Source organism: Athene cunicularia, assembly GCF_003259725.1.
Source record: "Athene cunicularia isolate RWA chromosome 3 unlocalized genomic scaffold, athCun1 chr3_part1, whole genome shotgun sequence".
In the NCBI taxonomy this organism is placed as follows: domain Eukaryota; kingdom Metazoa; phylum Chordata; class Aves; order Strigiformes; family Strigidae; genus Athene; species Athene cunicularia.
In genome coordinates this window covers 79,485,632-79,504,824 of record NW_020799097.1, presented here as the reverse complement: position 1 = coordinate 79,504,824, position 19,193 = coordinate 79,485,632, and the positions used below count along the sequence as shown (strand labels likewise).

At 41.4% G+C, this 19,193-nt stretch overlaps 1 protein-coding gene across 1 annotated transcript in view; it reads right to left on the bottom strand.

Moving 5' to 3' along the window:
- TTC13 (tetratricopeptide repeat domain 13) overlaps positions 1 to 19,076 on the bottom strand; it is a 48,067-nt gene extending 28,991 nt beyond the window's left edge. The window contains exons 1-5 of the mRNA XM_026844574.1: positions 18,986 to 19,076; positions 15,824 to 15,918; positions 12,468 to 12,543; positions 9,581 to 9,651; positions 7,271 to 7,336 (exon numbers count right to left, since the gene is read on the bottom strand). Of these exons, the coding sequence (XP_026700375.1) occupies positions 7,271 to 7,336; positions 9,581 to 9,651; positions 12,468 to 12,543; positions 15,824 to 15,918; positions 18,986 to 19,076 (399 nt within the window). The remainder of the gene's footprint in view (positions 1 to 7,270; positions 7,337 to 9,580; positions 9,652 to 12,467; positions 12,544 to 15,823; positions 15,919 to 18,985) is intronic.
- Positions 19,077 to 19,193: the final 117 nt, after the last annotated feature.

Genomic DNA, 19,193 nt, shown 5'->3' with positions numbered 1-19,193 from the left:
GCTTATACACATCATCTTTGTGCTGTACCTCTAATCCTTTATTAATATAACTACAGCTCCATAGGTACCTTTCTTGGCAGCAATGCTGGCTCAAGCCCTCACTCACCAGTGTTTTCATCAGTACTGTCTGTAACTTAACCCAAGCAGTGCTGGTGAATAGGTTAATACCATCAGGATCTTGCCTATCAGAATTTTTATACTGTCCTCAATAAACTGTAGGATGGAAGCAGTTATCTAACTGAAAAAAAAAAAAAAATTCCAAACTCATTATACAGCAAGTTCTGTACTAGATTTCATTGATCTTTTCTTTCTTTTTCAAGGCAAAGAAATTTTGCATGTTGTCCTAGTTCAGCTAGGATAGGGTTAAGTTTCCCCAGCAGAGATGGGGAAGGGATCTCCAGCCCAGTTATTCATACCATGCTGACCTCAGGTCTTTCGAGGCAGCGCGGGAACTTTTTCTTTTGTGGCTTTGGTCATAGGGAGCATCACAAGCGAGCTGTCTGTAACCATTGCGGTATTTCTATGTCTATCTTTTGTCTTGTTTACTGTTATTGCTGTTTATTGTTGTTATCATGGCTACTGTTGTTGTTCAGATTGCTTATTACACTGTTGTATTAAATTTCTTCTTATTTTAACCCGGGGCTTGTGCCCTACTTGTGTCTGAGGGTGGAGGAGGGACAACAGCAACATGGTCTCCGGTCCTGGCATGGCTTAAACCAACACAGACTCTTTTGACACACCAACATGGGGCACAAGAGGGTTGAAATAAGAATCAAAAAGAGACAGACCCTGACCAGAGTGTGCTAGAGCAATCTGTTGGGTGTAATTTTTCTGTTTGTATTTGTACTGTTTGCTAAGAAAATGTTTGCAATGCTGGCCCACTTGCTTGCGTGGTGGGGCTGGATTATTCCTTATATCCACTGTGTGTTCCCAGTGCTGATGTTTGTTGTTGGTGGAAAATGTATAAAGGGGATTGCTTTGTTATATGGGCTATTGATTGCTTATAATGCCTTTGTATCGCTGGGGGCAGGGAGGGCAGGCTGGTACCTGTTTGCTGCCTGGGCTTTTGTTAGGGGTCTCACCCCCTCTATGGGTGAGCCAAGGGAAGAGATCCTCTCAGGTTTTGGGAGTTTTAATTATCCTTGGAGCCTGCAGGCCAGTGTGATTGCGGCACCGTGCTTTCTAAATGCCTGCCAGATCTTGTTTTGGGCCATGCGGCACTTCTCTAACAATAGCAGTGCCCGGAAACTTGCCCCGAGGTCAGATAATAGTGAGTGGCAAGGGGTGTGGGAAAAGATGGGCAAAGGCCTGAGTCGGTGGGCACCTCCAATGCTTTGGAATTTCACTCCTGAACAAATGCAGAGCCCTGATAAGCTGATGGGAGTGCTTAGAAAGGGTGTGTTACCAAGCTGGCAAAACCCAAGAGACACAAATCGCTGCAACGTGTTGGGGACTTCCCATGCCTACTGTGTCCTCTTTAATACCACCCACTGCCCTCAAGGGGGAGAAAGGCCTGCAGGATCTGAGAACAAACTTATGGGTACAGCAGCTGGGCCAGGGGAACAGACACAACCAGTATCAGTCACCTCCACCAGCACAGCGACTGAGCCAGAGAGCCAGCCAGTGCCGGTATCAGTCGCCCCAATACAGAAAACCAAATATACCAGAAAGTCAGTTTGCAAAGCGGGGGATGAGGATGAGCCAGGCCCAGCACGGGAACAGAAGGAAGGGCCAGTGGTGATCGTCTGATGTCTATCCCCTACTGAGTTGTGAGATACGCAGAGAGACTTCGGCTGCCTGGGAAGCGAGCAGATTTGCACCTGGCTGCTCCAATGCTGGGACAGTGGAGCCGGTGCTTTTGAAATGGAGGGGAAAGAGGCCAAGCAGCTGGGATCTTTGGCCAAGGATGATGGCATTGATAGGGAAACAGACTCAAACCCTCAGCCTTTGGAAGCGACTCTTGCTCAGTGTAAGGGAAAGGTACCCCTACAAGAATGATATGTCAGCTAAGTAAGTGGACCAGCATTGAGAAAGGCATTCAGAATCTCAGGGAACTGGCTGGGTTTGATATGATCTATGGTGATCTGAATGATGAGCAGTTACCCACAGACCCAGATCTGGCCCCTTGCACATACCTGATGTGGCAAAAGTTCCTGAAGAGTGCACCAGAAGCACACTCGAAAGCATTGGCAATAGTGTCCTGGTGGACAGACACCCACACTCTAACAGTGGATGGAGTGGTTGGCAAGCTCCGGCAATATGAGGGAAATCTCCCCTCATCTCAACATTCCTGGGTCTCAGCTGTGGAGGAACTGTCTCAGAGGGTCCAGAAAACGGAAGAGGACATGTCCTACATTCCACCTGCACGGGCTAATGTCTCAGCCATTAGAAGCAAACGTTTTCCCACCCAAGAGAAAGGCAGCAGAAGGCACACACCACAAGGCACCCTGTGGTTTTTCCTCCGCAACCATGGGGAAAACATGAGGAGGTGGGATGGACAGCCCACTGCCGACCTAGCTGCACAAGCAGAGCAGCTGAAAGGGAAGACCATCACAAAAGGGGAGTCCTCCAAGAAGAGCGCAGCTCCAGTGTCCAGTCAGAAATCCCCCAGACAGAAGAGAATGTCGAATGTTATGTCTGACCCTCTTGAGAGGACCAGTAAATCATTCTCACAAGGAGTGAGTGATGATGAGCAGGATTAGAGGGACCCTGCCTCCAGCCAGGTAGAGGAAAGGGATAATTGGATCTACTGGACAGTGTGGATCCAAAGGCCTGGCACGTCAGACCCACAAGAGTACAAGGCTTTGGTGGACACTGGTGCACAGTGCACCGATGCCATCGAGCTACAGTGAGGTTGAATCCATCTGCATCTCCAGAGTGACAGGGGGATCCCAACAGCTGACCCTACTGGAAGCTGAAGTGAGCCTGACTGGGAAGGACTGGCATAAGCACCCCATTGTGACCGGCCCAGATGCCCCGTGCATCCTGGGCATAGACTGTCTCAGGAGAGGGTACTTCAAAGACCCAAAAGGGTACCAGTGGGCTTTTGGTGTAGCTGCCCTGGAGGAGGTTGAACAGTTGTCCACCTTACCCAGCCTCTCAAAGGATCCCTCAGTGGTGAGGCGGCTTAAGGTTGAGGAGCAGCAAGTGCCGATTGCTACCAAGACGGTGCACCGGCGGCAGTACCGTACCAACCGAGATACCCTGGTCCCCATCCATCAGCTGATGCATCAGCTAGAAAGCCAGGAGGTGATCAGCAAAACTCACTCACCCTTCAACAGCCCTATATGGCCCGTGAGAAAGCCTAATGGCGAATGGAGGCTAACTGTGGACTACCGTGGCCTGAATGAAGTTACGCCAGCAATGAGTGCTGCAGTGCCGGACATGCTAGAGCTCCAGTATGAACTGGAGTCAAGGGCAGCCAAGTGGTACGCCACAACTGACATTGTTAATGAGTTCTTCTCCATTCCGATAGAACCAGAGCGCAGGCCACAGTTTGCAATCACTTGGAGGGGCATCCAGTGTGAATCGATTGCCCCAGGGGTGGAACCACAGCTCCACCATTTGCCATGGACTGGTCCATACTGCACTGGAGAAAGGTGGGGCTCCAGAACACCTGCAGTACATTGATGACATCATTGTATGGGGGACACAGCCAAGGAAGTCTTTGAGAAAGGAAAGAAGATAATTGAAATCTTCCTGAAGGCCAGCTTTGCCATTCAGCAAAAGAAAGTTAAGGGGCCTGCAAGAGAAATTCAATTCCTAGGAATAAAATGGCAAGATGGGTGTCGCCACATCCCAATGGAGGTAATAAAAAAGCTAACAGCCATGGCCACACCAATCTCTAAAAAGGAGACTCAGTCTTTCCTGGGCGCTGTGGGGTTCTGGAGGATGCACATCCCGAACTACAGCCTGATTGTGAGCCCTCTCTACCATGTAACCTGCAAAAAGAACGATTTTGAATGGGGCGCTGAGCAACAACAATCCTTTGAACAAATTAAGTGGGAGATTGCCCAAGCAGTAGCCCTCGGGCCAGTCTGGGAAGGTCAGGAGGTTAAGAACATGCTCTACACAGCAGCCGGGAAGAATGGCCCTACCTGGAGCCTCTGGCAGAGAGCACCTGGGGAGAACCGAGGCCAACCTCTAGGCTTTTGGAGCCGGAGATACAAAGGCTCTGAAGCTAATTATACACCAACTGAGGAGATACTGGCAGCATACGAAGGAGTTCGGGCTGCCTCAGAAGTGGTCGGCACTGAAACACAGCTCCTCCTGGCACCCCGACTGCCGGTGCTGGGGTGGATGTTCAAAGGAAAGGCCTCCTCCACGCATCATGAAACCGATGCCACATGGTGTAAATGGGTTGCGCTGATAACACAATGGGCTCGAATAGCGAACCCCAGCCGCCCAGGGATACTAGAGGTGATTACGAACTGGCCAGAGAGCAAAGATTCCGGGATATCACCAGAACAGGAGGTGACACATGCTAAGGAGGCCTCACCATATAATGAGCTGCCAGATGAGGAGAAGTGATATGCCCTGTTCACTGATGGGTCTTGTCGCATTGTGGGAAAACATAGATGGTGGAAGGCTGCTGTATGGAGTCCCACACGACGGGTCACTGAAGCTGCTGAGGGACAGGGTGAATCAAGCCAGTTCGCAGAGGTGAAAGCCATCCAGCTTGCTTTGGATATTGCTGAGCGGGAAAAACGGCCGAGGCTCTACCGCTACACTGACTCATGGGCAGTGGCGAATACCCTGTGGAAATGGTTGCAGCAATGGAAACATAACAACTGGCAACATAAGGGTAAAACCATCTGGGCTGCTGAAGTATTGCAGGACATTGCAGACCGTGTGGAAAACCTCGTTGTGAAGGTGCGCCATGTGGATGCCCGTGTACCCAAGAGTCGGGCCACTGATGAACACTGACACATCCAGCAGGCAGACCAAGCTGCTAAGATTAGAGTGGCTCAGGTTGACTTGGACTGGCAGCGCAAAGGTGAACTGTTCATAGCCTGGTGGGCCCATGAGACCTCGGGCCACCAAGGTAGAGATGCAACATACAGGTGGACTCAAGATCAAGGGATGGACCTCACCATTGACACCATTGCAGAGATCATCCACGGATGCGAGACATGTGCTGCAATCAAACATGCCAAGCGGGTGAAACCCCAGCGAAATGGAGAGCGATGGCTGAAATATAGATATGGAGAGGCCTGGCAGATCAACTACATCACACTGCCACAGATCCGCCAAAGGAAGCGCCACGTGCTCACAATGGTGGAAGTAACGACTGGATGGCTGGAAACCTATCCAGCGCCCCATGCCACCGCCTAGAACACCATCCTAGGCCTTGAAACCCAAGTCCTGTGGCGACACGGCACCCCAGAGAGAATTGAGTCAGACAACAAGATCCACTTCCGAAACAACCTCATAAATGCCTGGGCAGAAGAACACGGCATTGAGTGGGTCTACCATATCCCCTACCATGCAGCAGCCTCTGGGAAGATCAAGCACTACAATAGACTGTTAAAAACCAAATTGAAAGCATTGGGAGGTGGGACCTTCAAAGACTGAGACACGCACTAGCAAAGGCCACCTGGCTAGTCAACACAAGAGGATCTGCCAGTCGAGCTGGCCCGGCTCAGTCAAAACCTCCACATGCTGTAGATGGAGATAAAGTCCCTGTGGTGTGCATGAGGAATATATTGGGGAAAATGGTCTGGTTTAGTCCTGCGCCAGGCAAAGGTAAAGGCAAACCCATCCACGTGATTGCTTTTGCCCAAGGACCTGGGTGTACCTGGTGGGTGATGCTGGACAATGGAGAGGGCCGATGCGTACCACAGGAGGACTTGATTCTGGGTGAGAACATGCCGTGAATTATGCTGTGCCTTTGTTAATTGTTGTTTTGTTATTGCTAACTGCTAAATGGCAGCTGGACGTGATGCAGATGGTATAGAATAAAGGGGTAGATTATGTCCTGGTTCAGCTAGGATAGGGTTAAGTTTCCCCAGCAGAGAGGGGGAAGGGATCTCCAGACGGGTTATTCATACCATGCTGACCTTAGGTCCGGGCGCGGGAGCGCAGGAACTCTTTCCTTTGTGGCTTTGGTCGTGGGGAGCATCGCGAGCGAGCTGTCTGTAACCATTGTAGTATTTCTCTGTATATCTTTTGTCTTGTTTACTGTTATTGCTGTTTATTGTTGTTATCATGGCTACTGTTGTTGTTCAGATTGCTTATTACGCTGTTGTATTAAATTTCTTCTTATTTTAACCCGGGGTTTGTGCCTCACTTCCAGCCTGACCGGCTAAGGGTGGGAGAGTAACAACAGCAACGTGGTCTCCGGTCCTGGCAGGGCTTAAAACCATCACACATGTGCTTAACATCATCTGTGTGTCTTGAAAGCATCACTCACAGAAACTTTTATGAAGTGAAGCTGTCTTAGCATCTAGCCAGACTGAGAAAAACTCATGCTTTTGTTAAAAATATGCAAATATGAGGTACTTCAAGCTGCTGCCAGCACCACTGAAGAATTAAATATTCTGCACAAAGGAAATTCTCAATAAGTTATTCAACTATTATTTCTTCTAGAATTCTAGCAACCATTCAAACACGATTCAACAGGTTACAAGCTCAAACTACAAGGACCTTAAGTCTATTACTAAACTTCTTTTTGCTCAAAAATCGTTTAAGCAGTCAGCTGTAATTGTAATTTAACTATGAGGTTTTTTTGAAGACATTCAAGATGGTATACATATCAAGAATCATAGGCAGTCAAGAAGCAATATAAAGCCTATTGAATTGCCAGAGCTGACGATGTTTAGAAGTTGCAATGAAAGGCATTTTTCTTTCCAAATATAGAGTAGATGTGGAGACAAATTCAGTGGGACCTCATAAACCTGCCTCTCAGCGGCAAGATTCTGCCTGTTATCTTATTAGATAACTCTTTCAAGCGGCTGTGGCTCCCAGCCTTACTATCCACCACTCACAATTGTGCCTATAGTCTCCTTTAGCACCCTTGCTTCATGCCGATTTATTTCCACAGTCCCACAGAGCAAATGTACCCATGGCTTGAGCAGTATGAGCCACTAGATCCCTCTGCATTATGGAGCACCTACTAACGGATGGACACAGCAGTATAGTAGGACAGTACAAAGACTTTGGGATGTAGCTATCCAGTGTTAATCAGTGTAGCTCCTCCTATTAGAGGCTGTCTTATAGTTTGGATTCAAATAATGCAGTCAGATATTAATTTAAATAATTATCTACTCACATGTAGTCCTTTTTTTCCATACGCTATCCCTCGTCCATAAATTGCACTAACCAGCTCTGGTTCTTCCTGTAAAGATTAAAAATTAATACAATAATCAGTTGTGGGGTTTGGGGTTTTTTTTTAAAGGTATCTTTCTTCAATATGTATTTAATTCTTGCTGATCTTTAGTACGGAATGAACAATCACAGTTGTCAGGCAAAGAAATTGATGGTATTACAGTCCATACTTTCACATACTCACAACTTCTAATTCAATTTACTGGAACTGTTCTGGTGTATTTGTCTGGAAAATGAGCTAAACAAAGTGCAGTTATAGTGTCAATGACCACCTATCAGAAGATAGGTACACATTAGTATAGCCTGCTGCCCAAACTTCATTACTTGTAACCTTATTGGTAATTATATGACTTCTTTTGTCTGATGTCACTGAAGTAAAAATAAACAAATACAATTCACCCACTCAAAGCCTGTTTTGTTTGTAATTTAAATTTGAGATTTAAAATTAGGAAGCAGAAAATTGTGACATCCTGATAAAATTTATATTCAGGCAGTAACTAAAACTAGAGGTATTCTGCCAAAACAGTTCTGCAAAATTCAAACAATCCCTCCTTGGGTTAGATTTAAGTCTGTGGCTTTCCAACTCGGGCACCTAAGGGAATGCATCTCACATAGTGACTCTACTTCATGTTCGATGTTATCTACACCAGCCATGGTTTCCCATCCAAATCTGAAGAACTACAACAGCAAAAACAGTTTTCTTGGCACAACAGTGCCGATGCAGTCAGTTTCCCTGAAAACCAGTCAGGAATCACATCATCTTCACACCTGCAACCAGAACAGCTGTGCAACAAAAGTTTGTAGCATAGGCCTGGTCTCATTTAAGTGGGACAGATGCCAAGCAACAAATTCTTTCTTGGACAAAACAATGACACACATGACACACCAAAGAAAACATGACACCAAAGCTGGCAGCTTGCTAGACTTGAGCTGATTCAAAGTGTACACTTGCCAGTGGCAACTTCAGGTAATTGTAACAAACACAGCAGCTAAGCAAGGCTGTTTTGTTCTGTTCAATGTTGCAATACTCACTTTTTATGTATTTATAATTGCCTTATGGAAGACAGAATGAACAATCATAACCACGTTACAGCCTTTCAGGCACACAATAAGCATGATATTAATTTCAACTGAAATGAGTGCGTTGCAAAGGTACTCTATTACATACACACTTCTCAGAATATTTTTCTACAGTTGCTGTATCTTGCTTATCTTCCTGATCTTCACTTATATCAAATTCCTTCTTAATAAAGAGAAGGCAGGAAACATAGTGGCTTTTGAAGCAGGGTTTCTCATTAGGATAAAAAAAAAAAAGGAAAAAGATTCCTCACATTAAAACCAAATCAAAGAGAGATCACTAAACACCTAAAACACCCAACAAAAAAACATTCTGGTCCTCTGATAAATTCCCTGGAATAATTCCATTAAATCGCCACATTTTCACTCAATGTAAGTATGAGCCATATGACAAATTTTAAATTTAAAAAAGTACATGCTAGTATTACTTTCAGCTTGCATTGGTGTACTACAACCAGTTTAGATCAAAACCAGGTCCATGCTTCTGCTAGTCCCAGGTTCTTAGCCACAAAAATACAGTATTTTGAAATCAGCTTTAGTTAAAGCTTTTAAACTGCTGGAGCTGGTTTTGTTTTAAAAGTGGCTACCCTCTACTTCATAGAAAAAGATTCTGAACTCCTTACCTCAATCAGAAAAAAAACTGTTGAAGTATTAGTTAAGATTTACTTGTATATTAAACTCATCAAATGCTTGCCACTGAAGAAGAATAAACCCAGCATACAAAGCTATTTATCATCATGAAAACAATGCAATACCTGCCACTAGCAGTAAGTGATCTCCGTCGTGTTTTTTTCTCATGTTACTGGCAACATGCTAACTGTCACCCAAAAAAATCCACATCAAAATATCTCAGCCAACACAGTAACTAAAGGAACTTCACTTTTGCACAGGACAGGTTTCTAAAAATTTTTTGGGGGGTTTTGTTAGATTACCATAAAAAGTTTATTCCTACAGATGAGAAAAAGCCTTGCCAAATAACCAAGATACTGAATCACCTGATTTTAAGAATATGCTTACGTTTGGATGGAAAAAAAAGAACAATTAATAGAATAATTGCTCTCAAAATAATTACTCTCATTTTAAAATCCTTAATTAAATCTTTGTTTTAGTATAAGCCATATGTTGTAATGTATAATTTCATGAAGTGATTTTTTAGGGGTCAAAACAGAAAACTTACCTGTAGCATCGTTGAAAAATGTCGTATGGCTTCATCATACAAGCCGTTGCCAATCAACACGTAAGCAATTGCTAACAAAAGATTATAAACGTAAATAAAACAGGAAAAAACACCTGACTTTTTAATACATCTTACAATTTGGTTGCCCTTAATATAAGTTCCTACATTGCACTGAAGATTTAAGTAGTCAAATGATTTCTGAACTACCACTGCAGTGACTTCTGTCAACCGTTATCTAACATCCATTAATTATTCAATTCATACTGTGCTCATCAGAATTGGTTTTACCTTTTGTGGTTTGTTTGTGGTTTTTTCTCTCCTCCTTAAAAGTTCTTCTCAGGAAAGGGTCCATGTTTGCTTCTGAAGTACTCAGGACCAGGAAAGGTACCATGATCCCATTTAGTATCCCTAGATGTTTTCTTAATTATAAGTGAGCCTGGCTAACACTGGCTAACTTTTTTGGTAATTCTATTAGAAAACATTGGATTGAACTTGTTTGTATACATCTTGCTAAACTTTACTAGCTCACAATACGTTTTTCCTTCATTTGAATTATCTAGAAAAACCTCAACACTTTAGTTGATCCCACTATTTATAAAAACGAGATTAAAAAAATACACAATCTTTACCCATGTTAAAATAGTGAAAAGCTTTAAAGTTCTTGTGTGTCCTCCTGCTTTGGAGCACAAGCCAAGTGTTTGAAAAAGAAACAGACCACTGTTTTAAAAACATGTTCCTGTAATCTCCAAAAGGTATAAAATACATTCAAATCACAAGACCAGAAAGCTGTGGTTCTGCTTGTATGACTGAGATTCAGTTCTGACAGCTATCTCAAGACTGTTTCATTTTGCATGTTTTAATCTCTCACAGTTCTTAACTCCAGACTAAACTCTGTCTACGCTGCCCACAAAACACAAGTATCTCGCAGACCAGAGCTATGAAATTTGAAGTACAAATTTTCCCCGGGCAGTTCACACGAACAGCTGACAGTGGAACTAAAAGCAGGAATTCACCCTTCCCCACACTTTTAATGAGTTTTAGCAGTCATCCAAACAGAATGGAAGAGGTGCCTATCAGCTTAATTATTTACTCAAACACAAGAAGAGACAAATAAACCAGTTAGAACACAAGTATCTTCAATAGGACACAGACGCTAATCTTTCCTGCTGGCAGAACCACATTGTTTTGGCAGTGTTGATAAGCACTGATCATTAAAAGAGAAAAAAGTTACATGAAAAAGAAGTAAGAAATATATTTAATCCAGAGCTTGCCTCATTCTTGGAGCATTTCTATTATGCAGAAGGAAGTATCTGTGTGCAGTATAAGTTTTTTCATAAAAAATACCTAAAAAGCTTCACTTGGTAGAGACACAGAGCATTGCCAAGAAAAGGAAAGAAAACTGGCAGAGTGAAGGACAGGTTGAAGAGCTCTTGAATTTTCCTCTTTCATTCTCTAAGACTACACAGTTCTTACTATCATCCTTACAGTTGCAATCCCAGAACACAGAACAGTTGGCATGTAAAATAAAATCAACTCAACCATTCCAGTATTAAGGAAAAAAGCAGCGGAAGGAAGATAATGAAGAGTCATTGTCTTACTGATAAGAGTTTATTTTGTTTATTCAAGACTCTTGGCAAAATGCAAGAGGTCATAGACCATGTCTGTAAAACTATGGCAAGTGATTGGCAGCTAGTAACTGATACAGTATCAGCTTCTTTTTAAGTTTTACCTCTTCAATTAATCTTTTCATCTTTAATTACATACTACAAATATACAGGTTCTTTACTATGAAAAATCTAGAGGTTAATAACGATCCATTAGCCCAAGTATTTGGGTACCAACATTGCTTCTGAATGCCCCATACGTTTCACATTGCTTTGTAACACACACAAACAAGGACCCAGCTCCTCACACCATGACATACTTTAAATAAAGTGGGTAGGTAGGTGCCAGCCTACAGGTCAAACATGAGGATAGGGGCCTTCTGGCATAGTGTTCCAAGTCTACAGAGCTACAGATGCTAAAAGCATCAAATATTTTCTGCTAGATGAAGTTCAGTATTCCCTGCAGGGTTCTATGAACATAGCTAGGTATGCTAGAATATGAAAAAAGATTAAGCCCCCAAATTTTCCTGGATAAACCTATGAAGGCAGAAATTATGTCAACAAAAAAATGCTCAATTGTTTTAATTTCATTAGAAAACTTATGAGTAAAGTCTCTCTTTGCTCTTGTATAAAAGACAGTCTGCTGCCTTCCTTGACATACATTCTCGACAATCTCTTTGCTACCTCATAATACATCTGCTTCATATATAGGATACGAGTTTAGAGAAGCAGTTCAAGTAACTCCTTCTTCAAGTCCTTTGAGAAAAGTATTTCATGTTGCTTCATTTGAAATGCCTCCATTTTCTGTGCTGAGTGTGCTTTGAGAAAACATCAAGTACAGCCTCTATAAGGACCTAATACAAAAAGCCTTCCTGCTGCCTATAAACATTGATGCGGGGACGAGAGATCCAAGATCTATGCTTGATAGAAAGCATATTCCATTGGGTAATTTTTTTTGATGTTTGAATAGTTTTAGTCATCAATAATGACAGAAAAAGGGAATCAGGAAGTAGCTGAGACTGTTTAACAGCATTTCATCAAAATGCTTTTTTAACACCTGGTTAAGCAGACATGGCAAAGAATTCTAGTGAGCAAAGTAGAAAAGATTTTTAGGAAGAGATATTTTCTTTGTATGACCAGATAAAACTCCCTGTATTTTCAGGCTTATTAGGACCATTTAAGAATCAATGCATCACTGAGGAATCATAAATTTAGTTTCACAACATTCAGTACTAGTAATTGGCACGTAATTCACCTGCACAAACTTATATAAGACATCTTACCCAATTCTTCATTTGTGTTGTCATTATCAGTAGCAAATGGAAATCGTTTTTGCTCTGCAAGCAACTTCGCTTGACTCTGTAAAACATTTTTTTAAGTGTTCAGCAAACAACAGTAAAGAATTTTATAAAAAACCTGTGTCTTAAAGCCTTAAGAGAATGCCTTAAATGAAAAAGTTAGGGCTAATGTGATTGCTTTAAGGTAACTGAAAACATATTCATTCCTAGTCTTCCATAGGGAGAAAAATAACTCTTCAGTCAGGTACTGCTGTTATCCTCTCTAGCATAAGGCTAACCAAGCCTTTCAGATCAAAGAACGCTGTCAACATTTTACAAATGGTTGATGTTTCTGTATTACATCTGCTTAACATGATGTTTCGGAAGTCTAAGACACATGCTACTTCATATGAAAGTTTATACTCTTTACCCCATTAATTATTTCTTTGTCTCCTGCAAAGGAAAAGGTACTACAGAAGAGCAGAACACTGAAAATGAAACACTGAAGACAAGCTTAATTTAGCAGTGCTATACTAAAGTAACAAGGCTGTCCATTTAACAATGACTTTCTATCAGTTATGGACTTTGTTCAGTCAGTTGTAGCCTCATCTAAGATTTCTGTTCCCCAAATAATGCACCTACACAAACTAATACTGCCAAAAACAACCCCTCAGAAATACAGAAATACTCTACTCTGTTCATTTTCACAAATATTTTCCATAGACAGCTCTAAGCCTACCAGAGCAGTTTATGTCAGAAAAATACAAAATGGTCATATAATTAATAGGCCTTCCAAACTGTTTTAGGAAGCAAAAAAGGAAAAAACTACCTTCTCTCACTGTTCTGTTCTCCTCTTTTGCTTCAGCTAAACAGCAAATATATACATCTAACTTCAGAAAAGACAGTTAAATACCTTAAACTTCAGAGAACATAATTAACTCATCCCTTTCTCTACTGAGATGATTGCACTTCGCATCCTCCCTTCCACTTTCTTTTTTTGGCTTGTTCATTCAAAAGTAGCCTGGTTACTTATGTCCGTGACATGAACATTTCAATGATCTACAAAGTGTAAAAGTAACTGGCCAAATCCCATTGCACAATTTCTGCCCTGTTCATCTAATAATCTTAGGAATGAGAAGAAAGTTTGGTCTGCTCTAAAAACTTGAGTATTTTGGAGGGTATGAACGACTAACAAATTGGATTTTGAAAACCTTGTTTTTACTGCAATTAGAGATCATGTATGAGCTCTAGATTACACTATTAACTGTACGTACTGCTGCACCTACAGTAACAGAATGGAAAAGTTCTTTTCCTAATAGAAAAAAGTCATTAAAAACCAGCACAAGAATGAGCAGGGTTCAACAGGTATACCAATTAGAAAATTAAATCTACAATGTAGACCATATATATTTACAAATCACATACCTCCAAACACAAGGTTTTTATATCTTCAATGGCCTTCAGGTGATTTTGTCCTGGTTTCAACCAGGATGGACTTAATTTTCATTGGAGCATTTCATACCATGTGATGTCATGCCCAGGTATATATGAGTGGGTGGGCTCTCTCTCAGATGGGCTTTTGCTCTGGCTTGGGCTTACCCTATTTGCTCATCGGGTCGTGTTGTTGCTGTGGGGGGCAGTCGTCGTGCTCGGTAAGCCACTGCTGCATTTTACCCATTTCTTTTGGACTCACTATTATTTCTGTTGTTCTCTTGTTATATTTAGTAAATTCTTTCTTTTTATTCAACCTAAGAATTCTCTTCTTTTTGCCCCTCCCCTATTTCATTAGCTGGGGAGGGGGGGGGCTGGCTGCTGCCTGAGTTCAAACCTCTGCAGTTTTCCAGAAGATCTACCTCAGAAAGTAATATTCAGTATTTAACTCTGCAAAACGTTATTTTTCTAGAATTGTCTTAACATTAGAAAAAAATAATTTTTACTAAAGTACAGCCTCTTCCTTGGTGGATTTACAAGAGAGGCCTACTCTTTGACTGTGGACAAAAGATAAGATATAGCAAGATTCTTCACTGGGTATCAGAAAATGAGCTACAACCAAAAGTCTCTAGGACTATATTAATATCCAATGAATTACAGAGCTGCATGTGACACTCAGCAAGAGAAGTACCAAGAAGTTTCTCCCTCATCTACTTTGTCTGTTTTATTATCAGAATAACAGAATACTGTTTGGTTTTTGGCACAGCAGTGGAAGAGGATTCATACTTCAACAAATTCTGAATCCAGTTACAGGTTAGACATCCTGAAGCTCTACATGAAAAAACTGTGAGTCATTCTGCCTTCAAGAAATAAGAATTTTCATCATGGCACCAGCTCCCAGTAGGTTGAATTGTTGCTCTCTTCAAAACTTTTTTTTTTTTGAAAAAGAGAAATTTCTTACAAAATAATATACTCTTCACTGCCTTAGAAAGAATTGCTGGTACTACTAGACTGGATGACAGAAGATTTGACCAGGATCTGATGAAGTAATATCTAAGGAGAATATTCAAGTTAAATAGTTGGCTTGGTGGATTTGCAGAAGAGTAGTTTTATTTCCAAATGTGACCTTCGGAGAAATTGCTTCAAATTAGAATATTGTTTCCACGCTCCACCATAGCCAATAATTTCTACAAATTTGTCAAGGTTCTTTGTATATTCACATGGGAATTATTTGAAAATTTTCAGTTATCTGTGACTCTACTGGACTGAACAGTAGCATCAAACCTGTGTTCTGATGTAGAATGAAGATTGTATTTGTTCAAGATCAATAGATTAACAGTAGTGTTGCAAGAAAAGCCAAATTCCAAAATAATCCTCTTGAAGTGTCTCTACCAAGAGATACTCTTTTTTAATTAAAATATTCTCTGCATACCATGTCTGTATTGCATTTCTTGAAATATGGTCTGAAGCCTCCAACTATCATCTGTACACAATGTTATTTCTGTAGCAATTGCAAATTATCACTCCTACTCTTACACAGATTTTGTGATATACCTCCTCAGGTAGTTAATCAGCGTAAAAACTAATGCACCTTTCCCTTTTTCAGTCACAGCTCCTGCACCCCTAAAAATAAAAAATTGGAAGACTAATCCAGGTGAAGGTTAGCCTTCAGTGGAAAGATCAGCTTTAATTAGTTGAAACTGCTGACAGCCCTAGAGACTCGTGATGGAGTACTATGAAACCATACCTTCATGAGCAACTGGAGTTCATTCATACTTTAAGCCTTTTGGGGACCTGTGCCTACTGATTAATAGATTCTATTTGTAGTTATTTTCCTGAACTTCATTGTAACTGGTTAAGCAGCTAAAGTGATCTGAGACTTCAACAATCTCTCAAAAATTGTTTCATACATTATATTCTTGATAGCATACCAGAATTTTTTCTGTGTTGAGAGAAAGCATAGATTCACAAGATGAAGACCCTCCTACATCACAATCCGATTCATGGAAGTGCAAAAACGATGAATCTGGAAGAAAAGAGAGAAAATACCTTTAGGAGCTCAGAGTTACATGTATGTTCTATTATCACATTTCACATTTCCTCATGTTCATCTGAACAGCTTCCCCACTGGGCACTCCACAAGGCAGAACTTTCATGAAGTGCTTTCTGCCCACAGCACTACATCCACACAGCCAAGGAAGCAACAGTTGACATAACTGCTTTTATAGAATTGTTTTACCTCTACTTATCCTTTTGGCTAAAAATACATGAGAAAACAAAAAAAAAAAAGACGAAGAAGGTGCTTAAAAAAAGGAGGGCGAGGGATGAAAAGGGAGGAAGCCGGAAACAAGAAAAGTTTGGGGTAGGTAAGTCCCCATTTTGCATTATGATTCTGTTCTCTGGCCTAAGAAGTTACAGACAGAAGTATCATTCCAATCCCGGAGAGGAAAATAAATGGAATGGACAATACAGAGGTAGGGAAAGAGTTGGTGCTGGAAGTCCAAGAAACAAGAGGTATAAAGATTATAAAAAGCAGACAGAATAGTAAACTGTAATTGACTGCACATATACAAAGGTTCTCACAAGTATATTCCTAAGAAGGCCATGACAAAAAACCTAAGATTGATTCAAATCTATGAAAAATCAAACACAGCTTGCTGGCACAGCAGAAAAAGTTTAACAAAGGAAACAAATAAGGAAGTAACAATAATCAAGAATCCCCCCCGCCCCAGACATAGACTACAGAAGTCATTACTTCACCTACACGTTGCTCTAACTGCTATCTCAACAGAAATGTTAGTTTTTTAATCTTTACATCTTAAAGCTTCTATTAACTTGAAATATTTCAAGAGTAAACAAAGAAAAGCAAATAAACAGTATTATTTCTGACTCAGTGTCAAAAATCCCAACTTTTAACATCTCCCCTAATGTTTGTAAATATAAACTTGATGCTGAGTTTGAAAGGCTGGGGTGCAGTGTACATTTCTAATTCACTTTTACAGGCACTGCTTGCTATTCCTGTATTTTGATTACATAAGGGTTGCAGTTAATTAACTCCCCATTTCTCACAAGTACAGTGCTAAAAGAGAAAAAGAAAGTCTTCTTATAAAGAGAAGTCAAAATAGCATCTAGAGTCATTCCCCGTAAATAGAAACTTGGAACTAAGTTGAGCCATAAACAATAAATGGTGGAGAAGTTTTATAACAGAAGCAAGAGCGGTAAAAAGCAGAAGGTCATAGTTTAAAGTCAGAAAGTCCTGTAAGAACAGTGGCTCACCACCCACAGTTTCCAGAAAACGCGTTGACAGTAAGAGGTTTCAACACTGACCTTTGTTCTTCACATTGGCCAAACCCTCCTGTGCTACGGCAGCATTAATAACACATTACTTGTTCTGTGTTAGTGCTCATAAGTTAGTGACAGTTAAAAGTCATCGCTGTGGATTCACTGAGCAATTTTTACTTCACAAACCAAAATAAAGAGGTGTAGGCACAGCCTACCTCCAGAAAAATCTTCTGCCTGACAGCACAAATTTAGTGAAGAACTTTTTAATAAGGTTGCAAGGAATAACAGGCTGTTCTTATAAGAATCCTGCAATTCTGGGGGCAACTCATATGGAAGAATGGATCTGCCTTTGTCTACAAGTTAGATACAGTCAAACCTGTACCACACTGCCTCATTAACAACTTTATGAAAAAGTAGAAACACCAACCTGAGAAATTACCCTGGACCTTGCAGTAGGCTACAAGAGAAGCTATTTGAGATAAAAAGATTCTCAGCTTCTGAGAAGGTTGAACTAAAACAAAGACTGAGAGCCTAAAGGAATTTTTCAACTAGCAATTTATTTAGCCAGAGGATTTAAATAGTACAGAGGAAACTGGTATACAGCTATTTCAGAGTAAGTATGCTGTTCTGTCATTAAGGACTATCTTATCATCAGTGTATGTAAAGTACCTGAGGTACCTGATGATTTAAGGAGAATTCCTCTTATCAATCCCAGTTACACTGGTCTCTTTAAAACAACATCCACCATTAAATCAAAATCCAATCTCCCAAATAAACCTCTAAAGGAGTCAATCCAAGTCAATCATTTATGTCCTAGTAAGGTAAGACATGTAATCAAATGCTTTGCCATTTATTAACTTGTATGGCATACAGATTTTATCTCAACACTGGGTGAAGGTCTTTTTGGGTTTATACTTAAGCTTAAATGATTTGGACCAATGAACACCTGATATAACTTTCACGACCTGATTTTAGTGTTTACGCACTACAGCTCTCAGCCACTCTAGCCACTCCCTCCCCAAAAAAGCAGCTGATGGAAAATACCTATTTAACAGCTGATATAGATAAAAACTAACCAAAGAACTTTAAGCTGTGATGACAAAAGCACACATTCAGAGGGTAAAAAAAAAAAAAAAGCAGATGTAGGAAACTCATAACAAGGTATTTCTAGAAAGTTTGCAATTTTGAGTGGATGACACTAGCTGTATACTGTCCTTAGGGACCACAGAAATTGTTGATATGAGCACAGACTTTATGAAATAAGGGGAAAAAATATAAAATCCTGCAGACAACAAAGCAGTCACGAAACATCATTGGTTATTCTCATATAAGTAACTGAGTGTCTATACTTCGTTGAATTGGTAAAACTTTTTCTTCATCTGTATTACCTGCACCTTGTGATTCAGACTGGCGTTTCTGTATAGCACATTCATATCACGCTCATGATTAAAGATCGTAACAGATTACTTAAACCACATGATCCTGATGCAAGAGATACTTAATCACATAAAGACAGTTTTAACTGCACTTGTGTTACAAGCCACCTATTAACCTGAAAAATACCAGATCTGCTACCTGAACTTGGGGCTCATAAAAGAACGCATCCAGTTCATCAGCAAAATACACGTAACTGTAGCTGACAATTAATCAAGCCATATTCAACTCAGTAACATGAGCACAAGGTGCTGGCATGTCTACATACTACTGCATGCAGAGATCAAAAAGCACGCAGAGTCCAGCAGTTAAGACTTAGCAGCAGGTTGGCGACTGGGACAACAGGAGTCCTCCTGCGTGACACTACGGCTCCACACCTTCTCCGTTCAAGGGGCGACAGATCTCCCTCCCCTCAGGGCCACAGCGGCGGTCTCCGCTCCGCACCACACCACACAACGAACGGCACATCGCTACTCGGGGGCGCAGTTTACGCAGACGATGCCTCGGTATGAGTCAGCTGAACAGCACGGAGCCGACCCGCCCTCCCGCCGCCGCGACCCCGCACCGCCCCGGGCCGGGTCAGCG